This window comes from Dendroctonus ponderosae, unplaced genomic scaffold (assembly GCF_020466585.1).
Source record: "Dendroctonus ponderosae isolate FM_Combo_2020 unplaced genomic scaffold, Dpon_F_20191213v2 Dpon_F_20191213_1, whole genome shotgun sequence".
Lineage (NCBI taxonomy): Eukaryota > Metazoa > Arthropoda > Insecta > Coleoptera > Curculionidae > Dendroctonus > Dendroctonus ponderosae.
The window spans coordinates 61191652-61211956 of NW_026017110.1; the positions used below are offsets into that span (position 1 = coordinate 61191652).

Consider the following 20305-nt stretch of genomic DNA (forward strand, 5'->3'; position numbering starts at 1 on the left):
TCCTTACAAATGTCACTCTGCTTTACTCCACTTTTTATTTTGTTAATAATCTCGCACTTTTCATTTAGTGAAAAAGCTTTGCGTTTTTGTTTTTCTATTCTAAAACGATTTACTTACATAACGCGACAAAAAACAACAAGTCACTGCCTGTCTCTCGCTCTCACTAATATAAACAACTCCGCAGGAAACAACTCCGCTAATGTGGAAGTTCGTTATATCCGGAAGTTCGTTATAACCAGTAAAAAAATACGTTGGTCTTCATGGACGACGTTTCAATTAAAGGAAAAAAGTTTGTTTTAACCGAAAGTTCACTATAACCGGGTTCATTATAAAAGGACTTTACTGTGTTTTATTCAAAATGTTGTTAGTGTGTACAAAAATACATATTTCGATGTTGTTTGGGAGAATTAAGATATGAAAATATGCAACTTCTTTGCTCATAATTCAGATGGACAATTTCCGCGGAAAAAACCAAACTAATAGTGTATTCTTTAAAATAGCCTTCACATTCCCGTAAAATATTTGCACGCATTATAAAACACTCTGTTTAACTTCTGGAAGAAAGGAACGACATATTTTTAAATCAAAAGTGAATTACACACTGCGGATAGACTTGATACTATGGAAATGTCCATACAAAACGAAGAACAAATATGAAGAAACGGAAAAATACTGATTTCTAAAAATACTTCCGATCGAACTTATTAAGTTTTGAGGACACTACCAGCACTTAATTTGATCAATAAATTGCGAGCTTTATATCCAGAGACAACTTGTCTCTGTTATATCCGAGAATCTGACTTAATTTCTACATTAGTGGGTGCTCATGTACTTTATGTCGTGCGAATTTTCGCGTTATTTTCAATTTTCCCTTAAAATTTCACTTAAGGATAAAAATTTAATGTTTTTTAATCTATCAAAAAATGTTGAAAATTTGGAAAGACCACAACTAATCAAGTAAACAAAAAAGTTAACAAACGGCAAATTAAATATTATAATGACACAAAAAGCGCAGATTCTAGAGAGCTTTATTGGATTTTCAAACTAAATTCGTCGACAACCCACAAAAAATAATTAATTCTTTTATTTTAAATAAAGTCTGTGTTTGTTCTAGAACGTGCATGACTCCATTACCCTTCTCCACCCTTCCTGCGGGGGGAATAAATAATGTTGAGGTAATTCAGGGTCTGTCTGTCAGATGGGGCCGTGATATCTATAACGGCATTAAGATTCAAATAATAAATTGCCGTTTGTTTCAAGGAGGCCGATATTGTTCCTGAAAACGTCCAAGCTCGATTGCGTTGTCTCTCTTAGACGTCCGCAGTCAGACAGAGATGAAAATGTGGAAATATTTCAACCATTAGCCCTCCCGGATCTGGAGGGTAGCAGCTGGCAGCACTGCACCCCTTCCATTCCTTAATCAGTTCTTTGGCGCTTTTTTACCGGCTTGTAAAGACAAGCCATCATCTTCCAGACATTTTAATTCGATCGCCTTGCTCCAAAGGACGCTCACTCAAAGGTAAGTTGACTGGCTGGCAGATTATTTAAGTTTGCTTGTAGTAATCGTTAATGTAAACGTGTCTTACGGATAAATCTATTTCGCAACAGCTGGCGTTGTATTTCACTTTCAATTGTTGCATGAACGTTGTGGCTGGGGAAGCTTTGGCTAAGTTTATTATTAGTTTTTTTAGGAAACCGCTTAACTAGAAGGCTAGAAAATGGCTTTGGCTTCGTCTGACCACCCTGTGCATCAGTCGCCGCCATCGGCTGGGGGAGAAGATCACACTTTTAGGCAAAGAATCGCTGTGCAATACCAACAGAGGTAAGTTTTAACCTCAAACCTCTGTTACCATTCTTGAGTTTCTGCCAAAAAACCCTATTTTAATAAATGGATATTATAAGTAACGGGTCCTCTTTTGGTTTCAGCGCTGTAAACAAGTCAAGACTGAAGTATTGCGTGTTTCTCCATTACTTTCTATGCTTTGCTATGCTTGCCAAACTGGTACCCTACATCCTTGATAGGTTCAACTGGTTCATCCTGATCGTTGAAGAGCTTGAAGTACCAGAAGTAAGTATCATTTCTTCACTTCAACTTGTTTCATGAAGCAAAGTTTTGACTTCTATTGTGAATTATTTTTATTTCCAGCCTTTTGCCTGGGAATGGTTTTGGTTGTCCAGTATTACGGCCTCAGCCTTCTGCTTGGATGCCATTAAGAAGAACAGTGTTACTTCTATGAGGAACTACATCATTTCCATCGTGCTCCTTGGATATCTCCCCATTCTCTATGCGCTGGTTTTCTGGTTTTCAGAAGTCTACATCTTCCTCGTCTCGGATGACTATTTCGATGTGGTCGATCTCGTTTACTGGAGGGTAAATATACACATAAAAACTTGCATTGCATAAGAACGTAAACTCTGAAAAACTGCTGGATTTTCAAACGATCATTTGGACTTAAACTCTGTTTTGTTCCAGATGTATCCATGCGGATTACTCTGGTATGCATTCCTGATGATAGCACTTCAAGTGCATTCTTTCTCCATGTACTTCAGCTTCAAATTGATCACTGCTTGGAAGACCAGAGGCGCTCGTAGGGCTGAATAGACTCCCAAGGACTGAGAAGTGTCTACATATTTCCAATACTTTTCAATGCCGTTATTTTCGTTTTTACAATGTTCTGTAGGTAGGTAAGGGTTTCTAAAGTACATATAAAACTTGCATCAAAGTTTGTGATAAATTTTTTAGGATAATTAGACCAACTTACAAGATATTTGATATTTCATGTAGTATTTTGATAAAACGTGTTGTTTGTAACTTTAGAAATGCCCTATTTAAGGTTTGAACCGTGCCATAGGGTTTATTTGCGGTAAAGTTTCATATCTATATTTTTAGATTTCAGATTATTCATATACGCTGTATCCGTGCAAGGCATAACTGCAATATTTTAGTAACTTAATAGTTTATGTGGCTTGGACGGAAACTGAACTGATGTTTTATAGGCTTAAGTTATGAAGTTTTGTTTTATTTATTTCGTTTGTTGTTTTAAATGTTTTATGTGCCTTTAGTTGTTCATAGTAAAGATTCTGGAGCATTTAGCATAAATAGCCACACTTATATTAGTCGTTCAGTTACAGTTCAGTCACGTTTTTTTTGTACAGTAAAAAAAACGTGACTGATATATTGACAAAAAAAACTTCTGTGGCTATTTTTGTTACAAGCTGACGCTTTACTATGCATAAAAGGTTTTATACTGCGACAATTAGCAGCCGGTTTCGTTTGTTTTAGTCTAGAGAGTTTACTGATTGATGGAATTGATGTATTTTTCTTCACTGGATAAAATTCATTTGTTCTATCGAACTGTTGTTTTTGATAATCTGTACTAGACTTAATAAAAATTTAAAATATTTTTGCATATTTTATTTACCACTCGTTCTGTTGAACAACATACCTACATTATTTTCTTGAGTTAGCGAGTTTCTTGAGTGGGCTAATCCAGATTAAAAATAGTGGACAAACGATAGAGCATTCCATTAACTAAATTTCCGTTAATAAATTGGAAAATCAAAATAGAGCTTGGCTCCCTTGCAGAGTTTTAGTAAATAAAAATATATTCGAGGCACAATGCATCTAAGAATTAAAATATTAAATGTTTCCTTTGCATTGTTTAACTATTTGCTTTAATTTGAAAGATTTGGATGTTTTTATCAGGAAGCGGAATCTATTTAGATGTTTATAGGGGTTTGTTTTTATTTTTTGTTATTGTTTTTACAAAATTTGTCTGGCTTTCATAGAAAAAAAATTCTAACTTTATGGTTATAGTAAGCGATGAGTAACGCAACCTTCATGAAGGAATAGTTTAATAATCTGTGGAATCTCCATAGTCTAACCTAATTTAATTTGATTTGATTTGATCTCCCCCTCATATAAATGAACAATAAAATTTTCCAATTTATCAATATAGAAGAAGAACAATAAAGGTGTTCAATGGCCTGTTTGTGGCGCAATCAAAATAGATCAAGTATAGAAATACCGTCTACAGAAGAGTTTTCAAGTGTAACATACTATGTGATACATGTAACTGTTGGTGAAGTTAAATGGAAAGTAAAGCACCGATATAATGATTTTTTCAATTTGCATAGCAAGCTTGTTGTGGACCATGGGGTATCTAAAGACATTCTTCCTTCGAAGAAGGTTATTGGGAATAAATCAAACGAATTCATTGAGTCTAGACGAAGAGCTTTAGAAGAGTATTCACAGAAAATTTTAGTCTTTTTAAAACGGACAATGCCAAGAGTATTTGTTGAATTTCTAGATTTTCACGTCTACGATATATACTTTTTACTTCAAGAATTATCAGCGAAATGTTTTGCTGAAGCAGATTTTATTCTGTCAACAACCCGGACCTTTTCTATGTCTCCATTAGAGGTTTAATCACTGCAAATATCCAGTTTTTCGCGTTTTCCTTTACCTTCTCACCTAATTTCAGCTATATGCGATAAGTGAACTGGTAAAGTCTTGTTTTCCTGATGCTGACAACCTGGAGAAGCCTTTGGATTTGGGACCCATTCTAGATATGTGTTCCCAATTGGATAGTTTAGTAATTAATGGGAGTAACAGTGAATATTTGCAGAGTAATATTGTGCTCAACAAGCTCCCGTTTGAAATGTCGCAGTTGAAGGTATTTCCGATTACTTCAATTTGATAGTCCATTTATTTTAATTCTTTTAGATTGATAGCAGTGTTTGCTTTAAAAAAATTTCATTGAGCATGATATCTTCCTTAGGGAGCCTGAGAAGTACTCTGACTGTGTTAAAAGTTAGTTACACAGATGCAACATCCATCTGTGATATTTTACAATGTGATGTTTTACATAAAACTGCAATCGAAGGAAGTCAGGTGATTGTGCAACGCTATGCATGAAGCCAATTTAAGGCAACTGATTTTATTTTAGAAATGGGACGCATTAGAAACCTTAGATTTGAGCCATAATAATTTAGTTGATATTGACAAGACAATACATTTGGCAGTGAGCTTGAAACATTTAATACTCAATCACAATAAGATATCGACAATATCAAACCTTATGCATTTACCTAGATTGGAAGAGCTAAGTATAGTCAATAATTTAATAACTATTTGCGACCAGCTTCACACAAAGGTTGGCAACATTAAATCTTTAAATTTGTCACAAAATAACGTAGTAACGACCAAAGGGTTTAAAAAACTCTATTCGTTGGAAAATTTGGATCTAAGTTGCAATAAAATAACGGAAATTGAGGATCTCCGATACTTGGGCAATTTACCATGTCTAGAAAATATTACTCTCACTGGAAATAATGTTTCCACAACCATCGATTATAGAGTTAAGGTATTGGAGCTTTTTGGAAATAGGGCGAAAGATATCTGTTTGGATAATGAAAAACCATCTCAATCAGAATTAGATAAGGTATCTGTATTAAGTGCCTTAAGAATAGTCAAAGAAGGAAAAACTCCAGATCTATCAAAGGAAATGTGCAAATAGGCCCAATTTAGCACAATACCCAGACAATGTATTTTAAATCAGATAGATTTTAATATATGTAAATATTCATTTAAAAACTATTTTCGTTTTTCGTTATGTTGTTATTTTGTGGTGGTAAATACATATACAGTTGATCTAGATAAATGCATCGAAACACGTATGTATCAGTGTTGAATTTATACTTTTATTGAAAATATTTTTGATGTCGGTTGAAAAGTTTTCCGAACTTCTAAGCCACCGTTTATAGGCCCGGAAAACGTTTCAACAGCCACGCAAACCCTTCATAGTCTAATATTTTTAATGTTCCGAAAATTGCGGGTTCGAAATTATAAACTAAACCGATTTCAAGAAATGTTCTGTGATATTGTAATAATGAATTTCAGTGAATTTTACATGTACCGAATACAGATATTCAAGTAATATATTTTATGACTACACTATTCTTGCGAATTAATTCTCGAAACCTTCTCATCAAAATTACCCAAATATTATTGCTATTTCAAGTGCAAACGGCGTGCGTTTGCGTTCGCCGCAAATAGTTTGGATTTCGAAATAGTATTATCGGCGTTTCTTTCAGATGGAGCAAATCCCAAGCCAAAAAAAGACCGTGTATAAACTGTATAAATAAAAAAAGACCGTCTTATTCAGTAGCTGAGTAGTTGACTACGAATTAATTTTGCAGCAGCTCAGAATTAGCGTGCGCACATCGCACACATACACACATTAACATTTTTTCCTATATTAGCCCCTTGCAAAGCTGACAACGATGTCCTCTTCTTAGAGAATTCTTCACTATTTTGTTAATTATTTTTTAATGTAACTAATTACTAAAGTAGTAAGAAAATTTAAAATTAATAAAAATAGTTTTTGGTGCGGTTCATAGAGGCCACCCTGGGTAGTTAAATTTAGTTATCATATGCTGACAACAGTTTGACGTTTTAAAGTAATGTCGCCATATTTAGTTTTTGTAGTTATTTGTTTAAGTGGGCCAAAATAAAATGTGGGACATTTGGACGTTTAAACTTGCACAAATAAGAAAAAATGATAAACTCTCAAATATGTTTAAGTGCTTCTAGCATTGGTTTATGCTAAACACCATGAAGATCAAGTAGTAGTTATGTATGAGAGATGTGCATTTAAAGACCTTAGTGGTGGACTGAAATGGGGGACTTTGCTTACATTTATCAGGCCTTGCAGTCATTTGAACCCATACAGAATAATGGAGTTTATTTAGCCATTCAAAGAGGAGACACATTTGAAATCTCAGCCAGTTCTCCTTATGGGCATTTAAAAAACCCCAATCTACTGTTTGCTTACAATAGAAGAACTGGTGCCTCTGGATATGTTCGAGGTGTGTATAATATCAGTACGTAGTTGATTTGTTCATTATGTAAATACTGGACGCTTTTTCAAATAAAACATAACATGCCATTTAACAGTTGTATTGGCCATTCAGGCGAAAACATTCAATGTTTAACTTCAGGCTGGACAACCAGAACTGCCAATTGAAGTAAATGCTTCGGAAATAAATTACATTTTCTGCAATCTTTATTTTATTTCAATTATCCTACTAACTGTGTTTGCACTGAACAATTATGATTTTTCATTCCTTGCCCTGTAAGTACCTAATAACCATGGAATTAATGAGATTTTGTTCTTTATTTAGAAATACTATACTTTACTTAGCGTATTATAATGGCATAAATCATAAAATTATTTAGACCTTCATTGTCTCTAATTGCGTTGGAGCATTTATTTCCATTGGCAGGAATCGAGTTCCTAGTGAAAAGTATTGTTTTGTATGCCACTTTCAATCGAGTGAATTGCCAAACAATTTTACTATTTCCCATAAGCGCATTCTGTAACGTTGGTATAAATAAATTAGCAGCAACTTTGCATGAATCCAAAAACATAAACTATTGAGCTGTAGCTATATACAGTTTATAATAGGTCAACTTTCTAGACATGTTTATGTGTTTGTTGATAACTATTAGAACTATTTATTGCTAGCTTAATTGTGGGTAGAAATATAATAAAGTCGTTCTGGTTTATAAATCAAGCTAGTCAAATTAATTAGCATTTGTACAATACTTGGGGTATGTGATGTTTTAATGCAAAACAACTTGGCGTGAAGTTTTTTAAATGTGTAGATAACATACCCTATTCCCAGCTTGGAGAAATTGTTTGCTTTAATGAGTTTGCATGTTATCAATTAGTCTCGGCATTCCGAGAATTTATAGATCAAACTATCTACCTTGTCAGCATTTGAGTTTAATATTTGATAATATATCTACATTTAATAAAACGCTTTCAATATATATATTTTTGAATTTACCGCGCCCCAGTGCTTTAGTAGTCAGAATTGTGTTTTCTAGTTGTTTTTAGAACATTTACTGATACTATGTTTTGTTTTAGTTGAACATGTCAAACTGCTCGGCCAAGAAGTTAACAAGAAGATTCACCATCCTTCAGAGATTGGTGTACCAGGTACAGTTCCTAAATATGTGCGTTTTACCACTCGCGAGATTCTTTTTGACCTTACCCAACAATAGCAAAATGATCAACATCATAGTCCTTTAATATTGCTGCTTAGGTTTGACTGATAAGTAGCTAAAAATAACCACAGTTTATGGTAGGCTCTCGTGTAATTATTTACTTTCAATTATGCCACAATCATTAATTTTCGATGGTTTAAATGTCCTTAAACTTGACGAAAAAGCCTCTAAGTAGGTGGATCAATTACTGGAAAATGAGTATTGAGTTTCACTGTAATCAGCTGACTATGCTTTATGAATAAAAACGGGTTTCGTTATCTCCTACATTTGGCTATAGTTAAAACTTGCTCTAAAATTTTGATTTTTTTTAGAGCCAGAAAAGAAACCATCCGCGCATAAGCTTGAGGGCATCTATGTCTTGACACCGATTCTCTGCAAGCATTGTAAGTACCATTTTAGGCTAGATATTCGAAAATTTTAAAGAAGAGAAGAAATATTAGAGATTAAGTTTTTTCCTGACGTTTTGCAAGGTGCAAGCACCAGCAGCTCGAAGGACTGGACTGATTCATTCATTATCAGTTTAGTGTTGAACCAGAATAGATCCAGTAGGAATAAATTATATTCCCTAAAATCGCACCAGTTTCAAACAATGGCCGTGAAAGTCCTGCTTTAAGTGTTCCTTTCGCAAAAAGTGTTCAACACGTTTCCCACATTTCTTTTCACAATTAATTTCTTTAGACTTTGATTGCAATGGTACTGTTAGATTGTTTTTCTCTCAAATAATCCAATATTGTGTGGTCATTGGAACTAGTCAGATCAGGTTTGCTCAGGGACGAACACCTTTGTTATCTTTGCATTTTCCGTTATCTACTGCGCCTTAGTGAATTTAGTAGATTAACTAAAAGTAGTTAATTTCATTGTCAGAATAACTCTAATAATTTTTTTTCAATTAGCAATCGAAGTGGATCAGTGTGAATGAATGGGAAATTTCCGTGATTGTGATAGTGCGGTAATCTCAAGAGAAATGAGTACATTTTCTTTGGAAACATGCACGTATTTGAGTGGGCATGGAGAGCTCTTGAAAGCTTCCATTACATATTTACTGGTATGCATATTCTCGCAGGCACTGCACATCGAAATTTTTAATACAATAATGTTTTTCCAACCTATGGAAACTGGTTTCGCTTTTCTTGTTTTTGATCGCACCTTAAGTTGTGTTGTCTGTTTCCAGATTCGTAAAGCAATACACTGAATGAGATTGTAGTTTGTTTTATCCCGACTATTTAACGTTGCCAGATAATACAGTAGCATCATGCTAAGGTAGGGTCCGCACATTGTAAACATTTTTATCTGAAATTATCGAATTTTGTAAGAGCTGAATCTGCTATAGGAATTCATCACAGATGGTTGTATTAAAGTTACCGCAATTTTAAAGGTTTTTAGTGGAATCTATTCAAAACAAAATGGCGAAAGAGCAGTTTCAGTAAGAATTGACCCTGCTTATCGGCACTGTATGCTGACGCTCACATATATTTAATTGTCTATTGGAATTGTAATAGTCTGTTTGAGATATAGTTGGAACTTCGGTGGATTTAACAACGCTAGGTTTAAATTGATAATAATGATTGATGAGATCATGAGCCCTTCTGTATCTAAGCATTATATTTTATACGTTGTGGTATATTATTGTAGATAATTTTACAGAACAAATGCTATTTAAATATGTCCTAATGTCCTAGAAAAAATAGGGGAAACCGCAGTTACAAAGGTGATTATTAAAACATTTACTTCCTCATCGCCAACGACATGGTTAAATAGTCCGCGAGGTCCTCAGATTTGGCGCCAATTGATTCATATTCGGGGGAATTTAACAGTACATTAAACACACAGCAAAAACATTCTAAATGACGAAATATTACATGTTTTATCGAAAGTTTTAGTACTTTGGAATAGCTTGATTTATCAGCTGAGAGTATTTTCGAAATGTTCTTGTTTTGAGGATTTTGTCTTTTAGTCTGCTTTACACGTTTTATTGTGTCTCTTCCATTTTTTCCCAAGTGTGATTTGTTGTAAAACCGCAGTGTAGTGAATTTTTTCGTTTCTGTTAGCTCAAAAAATCAATATGTTAGTTATATCATTATTTTCCCAAGGTTCTTGAAAGACATTTACCAGGCGTTTTAGATGGTGAATGTGTGACATAGATTTACTAATTCACGTACAAAATAAAAAATCGTCTCTGAGGTGAGTGGCCGATATGTTGGGCTGGGAGCGGTTTAATCAATTTTTGTTGGCTTCTGAAATGGATAAAGTAATCGCTAAGTCAGATGCAATTTTCCTATTAAGTTTGCTTCGATCTTTCTGAGCGCTAAACGTTGTCGTTTTCACGTAGATACGTCCCTTTATAATCGACATTAGCTTTCAATAGTGTTATCAATATTTTGTAATTCATTATTGGCGTATGAAACATTAAGACCTCATAATTCGAACACTTATCGGAAATATTATCATGTGACCTAGTTAATTTTTATCATAATAACTATCCCTGTAATTAAAACGAACTAAAATACTCTGTGTTGCCTGCACATGTTTCTGAAATAGACAGTTTTTTATATGTAGACATAACGTTGGCCATAGTCGAAACAATAGGTTTTTGTAGGAATTAAGTGAGTTGTTGCAATCATATTTCAATTAAACATGTATCGTTAGTACGAACTTGTTTACGTACATTTCGCTCTGTGCTCCTCTCTGTATGCAATGTAATATTCCAATAAGTCAACTGCCTTAAAACCTATAATCTGTTGAATACATTTCTACTGCAAGTTCATTTAAATTTGAAGGCATCTACTTTTCCATAAAGTCATCAGTTAATTGAGCTTACTTATGTTCAAACAAAAAAAGTCGAGTTAACAGGCTTTTTGTTTTTCGTCGGTACCCGTGGAAAATCCAGGCAGACAGGCACCATCAAAAATGGTCTAATTGCACATTTTAAAAGTATAAGCTTTTAATTGAGGGTTGTACAACAAACTTTAAATCTACTTAGTTAAGAACTTGCAAAACGCGCTTATTTTTAAATGAGGCGGTTTTAGATCACTTTGGCGCTGCTTATCAGTGGACAGATCATTGAAATTCGCATTTTTTCATTCAGATTAGGGGTAGAACATCGATCCTATAACATCGATGGTAGCCATCGATGTTGACATCGAAAGGTAATATCGATGTTAGGGAAACATCGAAGGCAGAACATCGATGTTGTGATGGTTTGCCGTTGCAATTTCAAATTGATTAACTTACACTAAAATGATTTTAATTTACACTACTATGACATTTTAAAACAATGCATTGGTAAATAATCGACTAAATTTATTCAACTTAGAGTTGCCACATTTTTCGGTCAACTGACTGCAAAAACAGGCTTTTTTCGAAATGTTTCTATCTAGTATCAACATTAAATGTCCGATGTTTTCATTTCAGGATCTAACATCGATATTTTATCATCGATGGTAAAAATATCGAACGAATTACATCGATGTTTGCGAAACATCAATGTTTTTCTCTCATCCCTAATTCAGATTTCTTGTTACTCGCAACCGGTCAAAGTTCAAATTTGAACGTTTCAAAGTCGTGCAGTTGTTTTTGGATCATAGCTGGAGATTTGTCTGATCTGTTCGATTTTAAATCAGCAATTGTCTCTTTCATTTAGTATTCAGAATTAGTTTCAATGGATTTGAATCGTATTACATTGAAAGCAATGGGGATACGGTTGAACAAAGAGACTGCAAGCATGCCGTCAAATTGGAAGATAGATTATTGCAGTCTTGGTACAAGCAGGGGATTATTCTGATTTCCTTTAGGGTTAGGGTTGGCCAGGTCTAATCAATATTTAAAGTAGCATCAGCCCGTTGAAAGTTTGATAGTTTTATTTAAACCATACATTACGAGGTGTTGAAGACGGGTAGCTATCTTTCTTTTAAAGGGTCGTAAACTAACACCTACCGATTAAGTTTATCAGTTGCATAGATTAGCGCCAACCTTTACTGGTCCACTGCTATTAGCTGACGGTCATTAGAGCTTTTATTACACCAGCTCCATTTTAAATACATGTGGATGGAACCAGAAGGTCTTTCCTTTAACCATCGTGAAACTCGTAAAATTCAGGCAAGTTAATCGCTGTATAATAGTGACCATTAAAAGTGAAGGTGCAAAACACTGGGTATTTGCCATAAATTCACTGACATCCCGAAAACTTTAAGAGATAAACCAGGGGCAAGGGGGGGTTGGTTTAGATTTATTTGATTATTCAGGCACTAATTTCGGATTGAGCAGAATTTAGCTATAAAATCATTGGGTGGTAAGTTGAACCGCCAATTGTTGCACATGTTATGATCGTATTACTTGATGCTCCACGTGCTATCTTTCTGAATCAATTAAATTGCTTTCCTAGATAATTAGCGCATACCGAAAATAGATGCACGACTCTAACCTTTGCTACGAAATTCAATTTGTATTTGCCAAATGTTTAAGCGTGTAATAAATGTCTGACATAATTATTTTTATCATTACCCACTCCCAACATTGTACTGCTGGTGTAGATACAAATTATTTCTCAGACTTTGTTGTCTCAAGTATGCCAAAATGACTACTTTGTTTAGCCCTTCAGCCTGCTAAAATACAATTAATTAACCTGGCTCGGAAATTTCCAAATTCTGCTGCGAGATGTTTAAATTGATGTTCATTTTCAATGATCGAGTTTTAATAGTAAAACTTCCGGAACTCTTGCTAATGCCTTTGCTAATTGAGTTCTGGATTTTGAAACAGCCTGTGTAGTTTCGTTAAATACCTGCCACTTTACTAATTTAAACACCCTCCTTTTCGCTCCCTCCGAAGCACGGTTCTGAGCAAGATAGACCGAAAGCAAGTGTGTATCTGTTTATTTAATTACCTTTCAGAGTCTTAAGGGATTATGGATTTGCATCGGCGTACGTGCCTATGATTTCATACAGGGTTTGTTAGGTCGTTGAACCGTACATATTTACTTAAAAAGTTCAGCAATTCTGAAGCACCTCAAGGACCAGCAGCGCGTTTCAATAATACCATTTTTAATACCCCACTCTGGCAACGAGGATTTGTTTCCGTTCTAAGTCGTTTTGTTCCATTATGTTAATAATTTTATAAGTTGGGGCTTACAGTTCGGATCAGAGTATGCACTTACCGTAATATGTTTCAGCAATTCTGTCGGTTTTCTACAAAGTTCGCAGAAATCAAGATTTGATTAGATTTGAGCGGCATTTTCAAGAGTTTTGGAATGAAATACATATTTTGTATAGAATGTGAACATTTCAAGTTGCCAGTTCGTCTTGATCACAAGATAGGATTTGTTTAAATTTCAAGTTTCTACTTGTCCGTGGTTAAAGTTGGGACTTTTTAAATGATGACAGTTTGCAGTTGCGGGAAAGATTTATTTTTCAATCAGCATTTACAAATGGGCAAAAATCAGGATCAAGTGTGATTTGGATGAAATTTTCAAGGGATTCAGAATTACAACCGTTCTAGAAGCGGTGAAAATTTCAAGTTTTTACTTGTCCTTGCTTAGAAGTTACGAATTTTTATCTGAGAGCTTGTAGTTGCGGGAAGGATTTATTTTTCAATCAGCATTTGCAAAGTTGACAAAAATCAGGATTGAGTGCGATTTGAATTAAATTTTCAAGGGATTCAGAATCACATCCCTTCTAGAAACGGTAAAAATTTCAAATTTTTTACTTGCTCTTGTTAGAAGTTGGGAATTTTTAAATGAGAGCTTGCAGTTGCGAGAAGTAGTAATTTTTATACCAACACTTTCAACGTTGGTAAAAATCAGGATCGAGTGCGATTTGAATGGCATTTTCAGAGGATTTAGAATCAGATCTTCTCTAGAAACTGTGAAAATTTCAAGTTTTTATTTGTCCGTGCTTAGAAGTTACGAATTTTTATCTGAGAACTTGTAGTTGCGGGAAAGATTTATTTTTCAATCAGCATTTACAAATGGGCAAAAATCAGGATCGAGTGCGATTTGTGTGACATTTTCAAGGGATTCAGAATCAAATCCCTTCTAAAGACTATGAACATTTCAGGTTTCTAGTTGACCTCGCTTAGAAGTTGGGAATTTTTAAATGAGAGCTTGCAGTTGCGAGAAGTAGTAATTTTTCAACCAACGTTGGCAAAAATCAGGATCGAGTGCGTTTTGGATGGCATTTTTAGAGGATTTAGAATCAGATATTTTCTAGAAACTGTGAAAATTTCAAGTTTTTACTTGTCCTTGCTTAGAAGTTAGGCATTTTTGAATGAGAGCTTGCAGTTGCGAGAAGAACTAATTTTTCGACCATTATTTGCAAAGTTGATAAAAATCTGGATCCAGTGCGATATGGATGACATTTTGAAGGGGTTCAGAATCAAATCTGTTCTAGAAGCTATGAAACTTTCGACCAGCATTAACGAATTTGACAAAAAACAGGACCAAGTGATAGTTAGATGACATAACGATATTTCAATAATTTCTCTAAAATTAGAATGGACTACCGAAATGAAGATCGATTCAAGACTCGCCAAAACCGAGGATTTAAAGCATACTTAATCAAAAATTAATGTTCATGCAAAATATCAAGGGTACAGAGGGTTTGGAGGGATGAATATTAGCATAATGAACGACTTGGAAACCACTATGTGGAAGCAAAGGGAAAACTTCCAGATGGGGTTCGTGAGGGTGGTTTTTCGAAAACTTCGGGTTATATCATTAAACGTTTAAAGGAGTCGGTTGAGTTCTCAAAAGTTCGTTTTAGTCCCAAGCTTATTTGTTGTTTGTCGTAAATCCCAAGGAAGGGTTTTAGCACTTAACTATATACAGGATTATTCATTTTGGTCGCATATAAACTCGAAGCATCCGCAAAACTTTTTAAAACACAAAGTAAATCTGTAGTAAACTTCCATGCGAAGTAATTTGGTGAATAATGTATTCTATTTCAAATTTAAATATGAACTTGTAAAGCTGAATAAATGGCGAAGATGCGCAATAAGTATATACAAGAAACTGAATTGAGTTAAAATGTAAAAAGGATTGTTGTAGTTGTGTTAACGCTTCTCAGTTAAAGTATGGGTTATAAAGATTGCAACCCTGAGTTAGGCGTCCATTATCTCTTTCAGATTTCGTTTAATTCGTTCATATATCTCAACTTTTGCCTTTAGTACTTAATAAGATACTGGTAAATTTGTCCTTAACATTTCACATCATGCATACGGTGAACCAGACTTGTTTTATATTGCCGTAAAGCGTCGTAGATTTTTACAGAATACTCTGTTTATTACCATCTGGTTGATGTTAATTTATTTAGTTGTTCAAATACAGTTCCTCGCTGATAATCCAGAGTCAAGGATATCTGCGGAAGATTGGGAGTGTTTTAAAAAACATTTATTAACTTTATATTAGTCTTGATTCGGATTTATTGTACTTGTCTTTTTTATGGCTTTTTCTTTTCATTCCATTTCCCATATTTCAACATAACTCAGGTCATTCAAGGTTACATCAAGTCGTAGTTCAGAATTGATAATGTGTATATTGCATTTTTGAATTATTTAAACTCGACTATATTATGATAGTCTGTTCGCAAGTCTCCTGTTAACATCCTTTAGCTCAGATTCTCTCTTGCAGATTCATTTTCATACGTTGGTACGTCAATAGCAACAAATCAGGAAATTACAATGGCTCGAGTTATGTATGAGTTATTGCGTTTTGTGATATAACAGCCAGGCTAGCTAGCTGGTATGCATATTTTCGTTCGCTGCAAATTCTCGATATTCGTAGCCAAACCAAATTTTCAGCGAAAACTAAGACATAAAAATCGAACTCGTTATGCATTTCCCGGTGATATCTCGAGTCGTAAAACTGTGGTAACAAATGTGGAGTTTGCATCATTCCACAAACTGAAGTGAATGTACGAAATGCATTTATAAATATATTAGCCATTAAAAACGTTCGCAAATTGAGAGAGAAAAAGATATTGTTAAAGTCATCATTAGGAATTTATTTGGATTGAGACTACTAGGTGCTATAAATTAGACAAGAACAATTGAAAATTGATTGCACTGTGGAAATGGAATGGAAATGCTTTAATTGCGATACTCATCGTTGCCTCGTGTGTCCAAACATTACCATTACCAATAATTATCATTAATTTTTTTAATTTACTACACGTTATTGCCGTTAATCACCAATCAAATCAAGGAATATTAACTTTTTGATTAGTTAGCGAAAGGTTCATTAGTCTGCTCGGGTATTTCAAGGAGTTGAATAAAATCTGGGAATTCGTTTTGCTGACGTCTTCATACGGTTTGTGGAAAAAAAAGTGAAATAAGTTTTTAAAATCTTTCGATGTTGTAGAAGGGCAGCACTGAATCTATTTGGAAATTGGCTTTTAAGAAATGGCAAGGATAGATTTTTCAAAATATATTTACTTGTAATTGCGACGAAGGAAATGTGAGTAATTGCTAAACAATCTTGTTTTACTAAAACGCAATTTATACCAATGTATTGTGAATGGGTGTCGTTTATTGCTGTCATATAGTCCTTATGTTGTAGGATTGCTAGTATGCAATAACTAATTACAGTACAATAACATATTTTTTATTGATTATATTATAATTCATTCTTTAACACGGGGGCAAGTGAATTATACCATACATTTAAATAGCACTGGTGTTGTAGTAAAATTTGAATTAATTCATTTATTCCGATATGCACTTAATAAACTAATCAAGGAAACTCGATTGTAGGTTATTCTGCCTAAGGCGCACAAACTCAATACGAATTGTTAGTCAGAATTAAACTTAATAGGCTTTTTTTGCTTTACTGAAGTTTTCCCCATTTCTTTCGTGTATGTTATTGAATTCACTTTGTTCAGTTTAAATTTGAATTGTTGTGTTCAAAGTGGCAATTGAAGTCGTATTTTCTGTGCTTATAACATTTTAAGTAAAGAAATGTCGATGTCGAGAAGTTCAATTCTCAATTCATTAATAACAAAATATAATTTGCCTTGACATCGCCCTATATTGCTTATATTTTTACTGGAGTTTAGAGTGATACAATAAATACAGTAAAAAATGGATATTTAGCATGTTAATTAGCTGCTGCGTGCTTCTTTTTTTTCATTGTAGAAGCCATATGCATATAAAAAGTTTTCAAGCAATTATGTTAACTGCGAAAAATTGCCATAATTGAACGAGTTTAACATCATGCTAAATTAATGTTTCAACATAACTTGGCGGTTTTTGTTAGGGAACAGCAAAAATAGTTAGCCGAGCAAATATAGATACGTATTCTATAAATATGATGCTTTCATATGGACTTTCGGTGGTGGTATCTCAAACTGTTTTTCAAGTGAATACTGAATTAAAATTTATTGAAATTTCAGTGAAAGATGATAAACAACTGTGTTTAAAACTGGCAGTCGAAACGTTGTGATAAACACATCTCAGACAATGGAAGTCCTAAATTTAAAGACAATGGAAATCATTTTTATTAAAGATATTTTTTCCTTAGTTATGCAACACCTACTCTGGACTTTTTAATCTTGGCATTTTTCCTCGATTATGTTGGTTTAGGTCGAAAGGGGCTACTCTGAGGAAATCCGATCAATTTGCTTGAAATTAAACATTTACTTTACGGTAGTGCTACAAGATAAAAAAGGCAAAGGTCCTTCTCAAGGCAAATACCCTATAAAAGCTTCTCGAATACATGGAGCAAATATGGCCATGTCCAAGCTTCATTGAATCAAAGTTTAATGAAGTTTAAGAGACTTTTCAGCTCGCAAGGGCTTTTGGATTCGAATTGGTTTTCTATTGTTAAGATGTTTGACGCTTAACCATTTGCATATTCCGTGCTCAATTTAATCCGAGTATCTGCATGATGCTCTAAAGAAAATTACATAGTTGGAATTTTAGCACGTGAAGCAGCTAATTCTGTAGGCTCTTTGATAGTCGATCATAAGTTGAACGTGATTTTTCGAACATTCGAGGGTTTGTTTTTTCGTGTTTATTTCAATAACTAAAATCAATTCTGGCTTTGCCGTGCTTTTGAACGGAAGTTTTTGAGTTATTATTTGGTAATTAACTTAAAGCATGGTACATTGTCGAGAAATATAAATTTAATTACAAATTTAAATTTGAACCATTTATAGCTTTCACGAGTGGTTTTGTTTGACCTGTCTGTATAACATACATTTTTAATATATATCAGCCTCATAAATTAAACACCTGCTTTAGAAGCTCAAGTATTGTGAAACGGTTCTGCTAAGTATACTTGTTTAGTGTCATTCTCCCAAGCATTTATTTGACTTGGCCAAAAATGTGATTTTTTAAGTTCTTGAAATGTACATTTCTAAATAGATTAAATCTTTTGTGTAACTTAGAAATAAGACACTGAACTTTAATTTGACGATTTAGATACCCTGAGTTATTTAATTTCCTATTAAGCTAGAGCCCGTTTTAACTTTGATCTTATCGCGACACCGAATGGATGGAAGATGGAAGCTTTAGTGCTTCGAGCTCGGCTTGTTGATCCCCTTGTCTATCCTTCATGACCCTTGATAATGTTGGGGTGCAATTTTCTTTGATCCACGTCTAAGGTTTGACAGTAATTGAAGCTGAGCTAAAAATTTTGCATGACTAATGATATTATCGATTTCTTATATAACAGCCTATCATAAGCAAAGTTCACCGGTAGAAACCGAGCAGGGATGAACTACATGTTTAAGGGCGGTTTAGATACATAGTGGTAAAGTAAAAGGGAATATTTAGACCAAAAAGATGTACGTGCTGTCGTTTTTACAATATATATCATAAAGGGTACTTCAGACACAACGTCTTCTCCGTCCAAACATTTTTTTTGCATTTGTAGTATGTTGTTTTATATTGCAGGAGTGCAGTTTTGCAGGAAACGGCCAAAATTCAACATGTTTCAACTGTTAATTAGTTAATTTTGTTATATTTTCGACACTCATTGACTGTTTTTATAGCAGATAATTTGTTCTTTTCAGGCAATGACTACATTTGGGGACAAGGACTGATCGGAGTCAAATGTAAAGGTAAGTTGGCAAAATACATAGAGAAAAACGCAATTAAGGAGTTGTGGTGGTTCCCCCAAAAAAGCGAGTTCGACTGTTTGGAGTCCCAGAAATAACTTCAGCGCTTTTGAAAGCCGTAGAAGATTAATGGTTGTCTGTGACCGAAGTGTTTGATAGGTTTAGCGAAGCCACACTAAACAACCGTTTTATTTTTGATGAGATGAAAATTGCAATAAAATGGCAATATAGTTTTGGAAACTGTCATCCTCGTGCCAGACATACGAAAATTAAAAATATCTTTCACCCACCGGTTTTTGATGTTTGGTGCCAAAAAACTGAGATTTTCAATCTGGCCGTGAATCCTCTCAATATTTTATAATGATGATGTTTTTGATAACATCGATTTTTTTTTTGAGAAATTTAACTGGGCACATGTTCAGCATTTATGAATGGGATATGACTAAATATGAAATATAGGTATTATGTGCTAAAAGGCTACTACTATATGGCTAAATTTCGGCTGTCGCTGTTGTTCTAGAGACACTATGGAGCAGTAAAGACTTGTGATTGTGTGTTCTTTCTGGGGGTTCTTGAGTTCTTGATGATGTGATTTCTCAAACAGCCACCTTGTTAGCTTTAGTTGTTTGCAGCTAGGGTAGGGCTAGGTGATAAGATACGGGAACATTTTCCAACAAACAAAGGCGATTCTCGAGCAAGTAATTTCTCTTTGACGTGGATTGATTCGATTAGCCTTGATTTCTCACATGTTATAAGTGACGTGTGGAAAAGAAATGATATGTTTGCTATAAAAAAGTAATAATCCTAATGTGCTGGGGTGAAGGTTCATCCTTCCAAGTTCTTTCGCTTGCAGATAATCCAATTTACGTGTTGACTGTCAGTCAATCACTGCAAGGCAAGGAACACCCTGTGCTATAAAAATCATGAATTGTGAAAAGTTTTGGAGATGCTCCTTGGTTTAATTCTTAATTATATGCTTTGAGAGGCATGGTGACGGCCTTGATAGCCGTTCAAGTCACTGTTGCCGCTTTTTTTCAGAACTCGTTGGACAATCTCACGGTCGACTCCAAGGTGACCCAAGTTGACGATTAAAATCAGTTTCGATTGGTGTTGGCAATGTTCAATTTTGTTTGGCAACATCTTCCATGAATTTAATTTCGACTAGTTTTATATGCAGTGGGCAACA

General features: G+C 34.4%; 3 protein-coding genes across 5 annotated transcripts in view; all 3 read left to right on the plus strand.

Annotated features, from left to right (window-relative positions):
- The first annotated feature begins 1325 nt into the window (after nucleotides 1–1325).
- On the plus strand, nucleotides 1326–3404 carry LOC109540891 (protein jagunal). 2 transcript variants are annotated; one of them, XM_019909414.2, is made up of 5 exons: nucleotides 1326–1519; nucleotides 1692–1822; nucleotides 1927–2068; nucleotides 2147–2371; nucleotides 2474–3404. In XM_019909414.2, the coding sequence occupies exons 2-5, from the start codon at nucleotides 1719–1721 to the stop codon at nucleotides 2600–2602; spliced, it is 600 nt and encodes a 199-aa protein (XP_019764973.1). In that variant the 5' UTR covers nucleotides 1326–1519; nucleotides 1692–1718; the 3' UTR covers nucleotides 2603–3404. The 2 variants fall into 2 exon arrangements, with proteins under 2 accessions (XP_019764973.1, XP_019764972.1); XM_019909413.2 differs by having other exon boundaries at nucleotides 1327–1519; nucleotides 1683–1822.
- A 452-nt stretch (nucleotides 3405–3856) lies between these two features.
- LOC109540877 (nischarin) lies at nucleotides 3857–5959 on the plus strand. Its single transcript, XM_019909381.2, has 4 exons — nucleotides 3857–4423; nucleotides 4485–4676; nucleotides 4727–4894; nucleotides 4950–5959. The coding sequence occupies exons 1-4, from the start codon at nucleotides 3983–3985 to the stop codon at nucleotides 5517–5519; spliced, it is 1371 nt and encodes a 456-aa protein (XP_019764940.1). The 5' UTR covers nucleotides 3857–3982; the 3' UTR covers nucleotides 5520–5959.
- Nucleotides 5960–6444: 485 nt separating this feature from the next.
- Nucleotides 6445–20305, plus strand: part of LOC109540864 (phosphatidylinositol 3-kinase regulatory subunit alpha) — a 46050-nt gene continuing 32189 nt past the window's right edge. Inside the window, exons 1-4 of one of the 2 annotated variants that reach the window (XM_019909357.2) lie at nucleotides 6445–6870; nucleotides 7935–8006; nucleotides 8386–8457; nucleotides 19075–19122. In XM_019909357.2, the coding sequence (XP_019764916.1) occupies nucleotides 6681–6870; nucleotides 7935–8006; nucleotides 8386–8457; nucleotides 19075–19122 (382 nt within the window). In that variant the 5' untranslated portion in view covers nucleotides 6445–6680. Of the gene's footprint in view, nucleotides 6886–7934; nucleotides 8007–8385; nucleotides 8458–19074; nucleotides 19123–20305 lie in introns of both variants that reach the window. The other variant, XM_048661007.1, reaches the window with a different exon arrangement.

Excerpts from the sequence above, each read along its gene's own strand:
- LOC109540891 (XM_019909414.2), top strand. The coding sequence starts at position 1,719 with ATGGCTTTGGCTTCGTCTGACCACCCTGTGCATCAGTCGCCGCCATCG. Across the intron at positions 1,823-1,926 it reads GCTGTGCAATACCAACAGAG|CGCTGTAAACAAGTCAAGAC; the intron begins GTAAGTTTTAAC and ends TTTTGGTTTCAG. Across the intron at positions 2,069-2,146 it reads AAGAGCTTGAAGTACCAGAA|CCTTTTGCCTGGGAATGGTT; the intron begins GTAAGTATCATT and ends TTTTATTTCCAG.
- LOC109540877 (XM_019909381.2), top strand. The coding sequence starts at position 3,983 with ATGGCCTGTTTGTGGCGCAATCAAAATAGATCAAGTATAGAAATACCG. Across the intron at positions 4,677-4,726 it reads TTGAAATGTCGCAGTTGAAG|ATTGATAGCAGTGTTTGCTT; the intron begins GTATTTCCGATT and ends TAATTCTTTTAG. Across the intron at positions 4,895-4,949 it reads CTGCAATCGAAGGAAGTCAG|AAATGGGACGCATTAGAAAC; the intron begins GTGATTGTGCAA and ends ATTTTATTTTAG.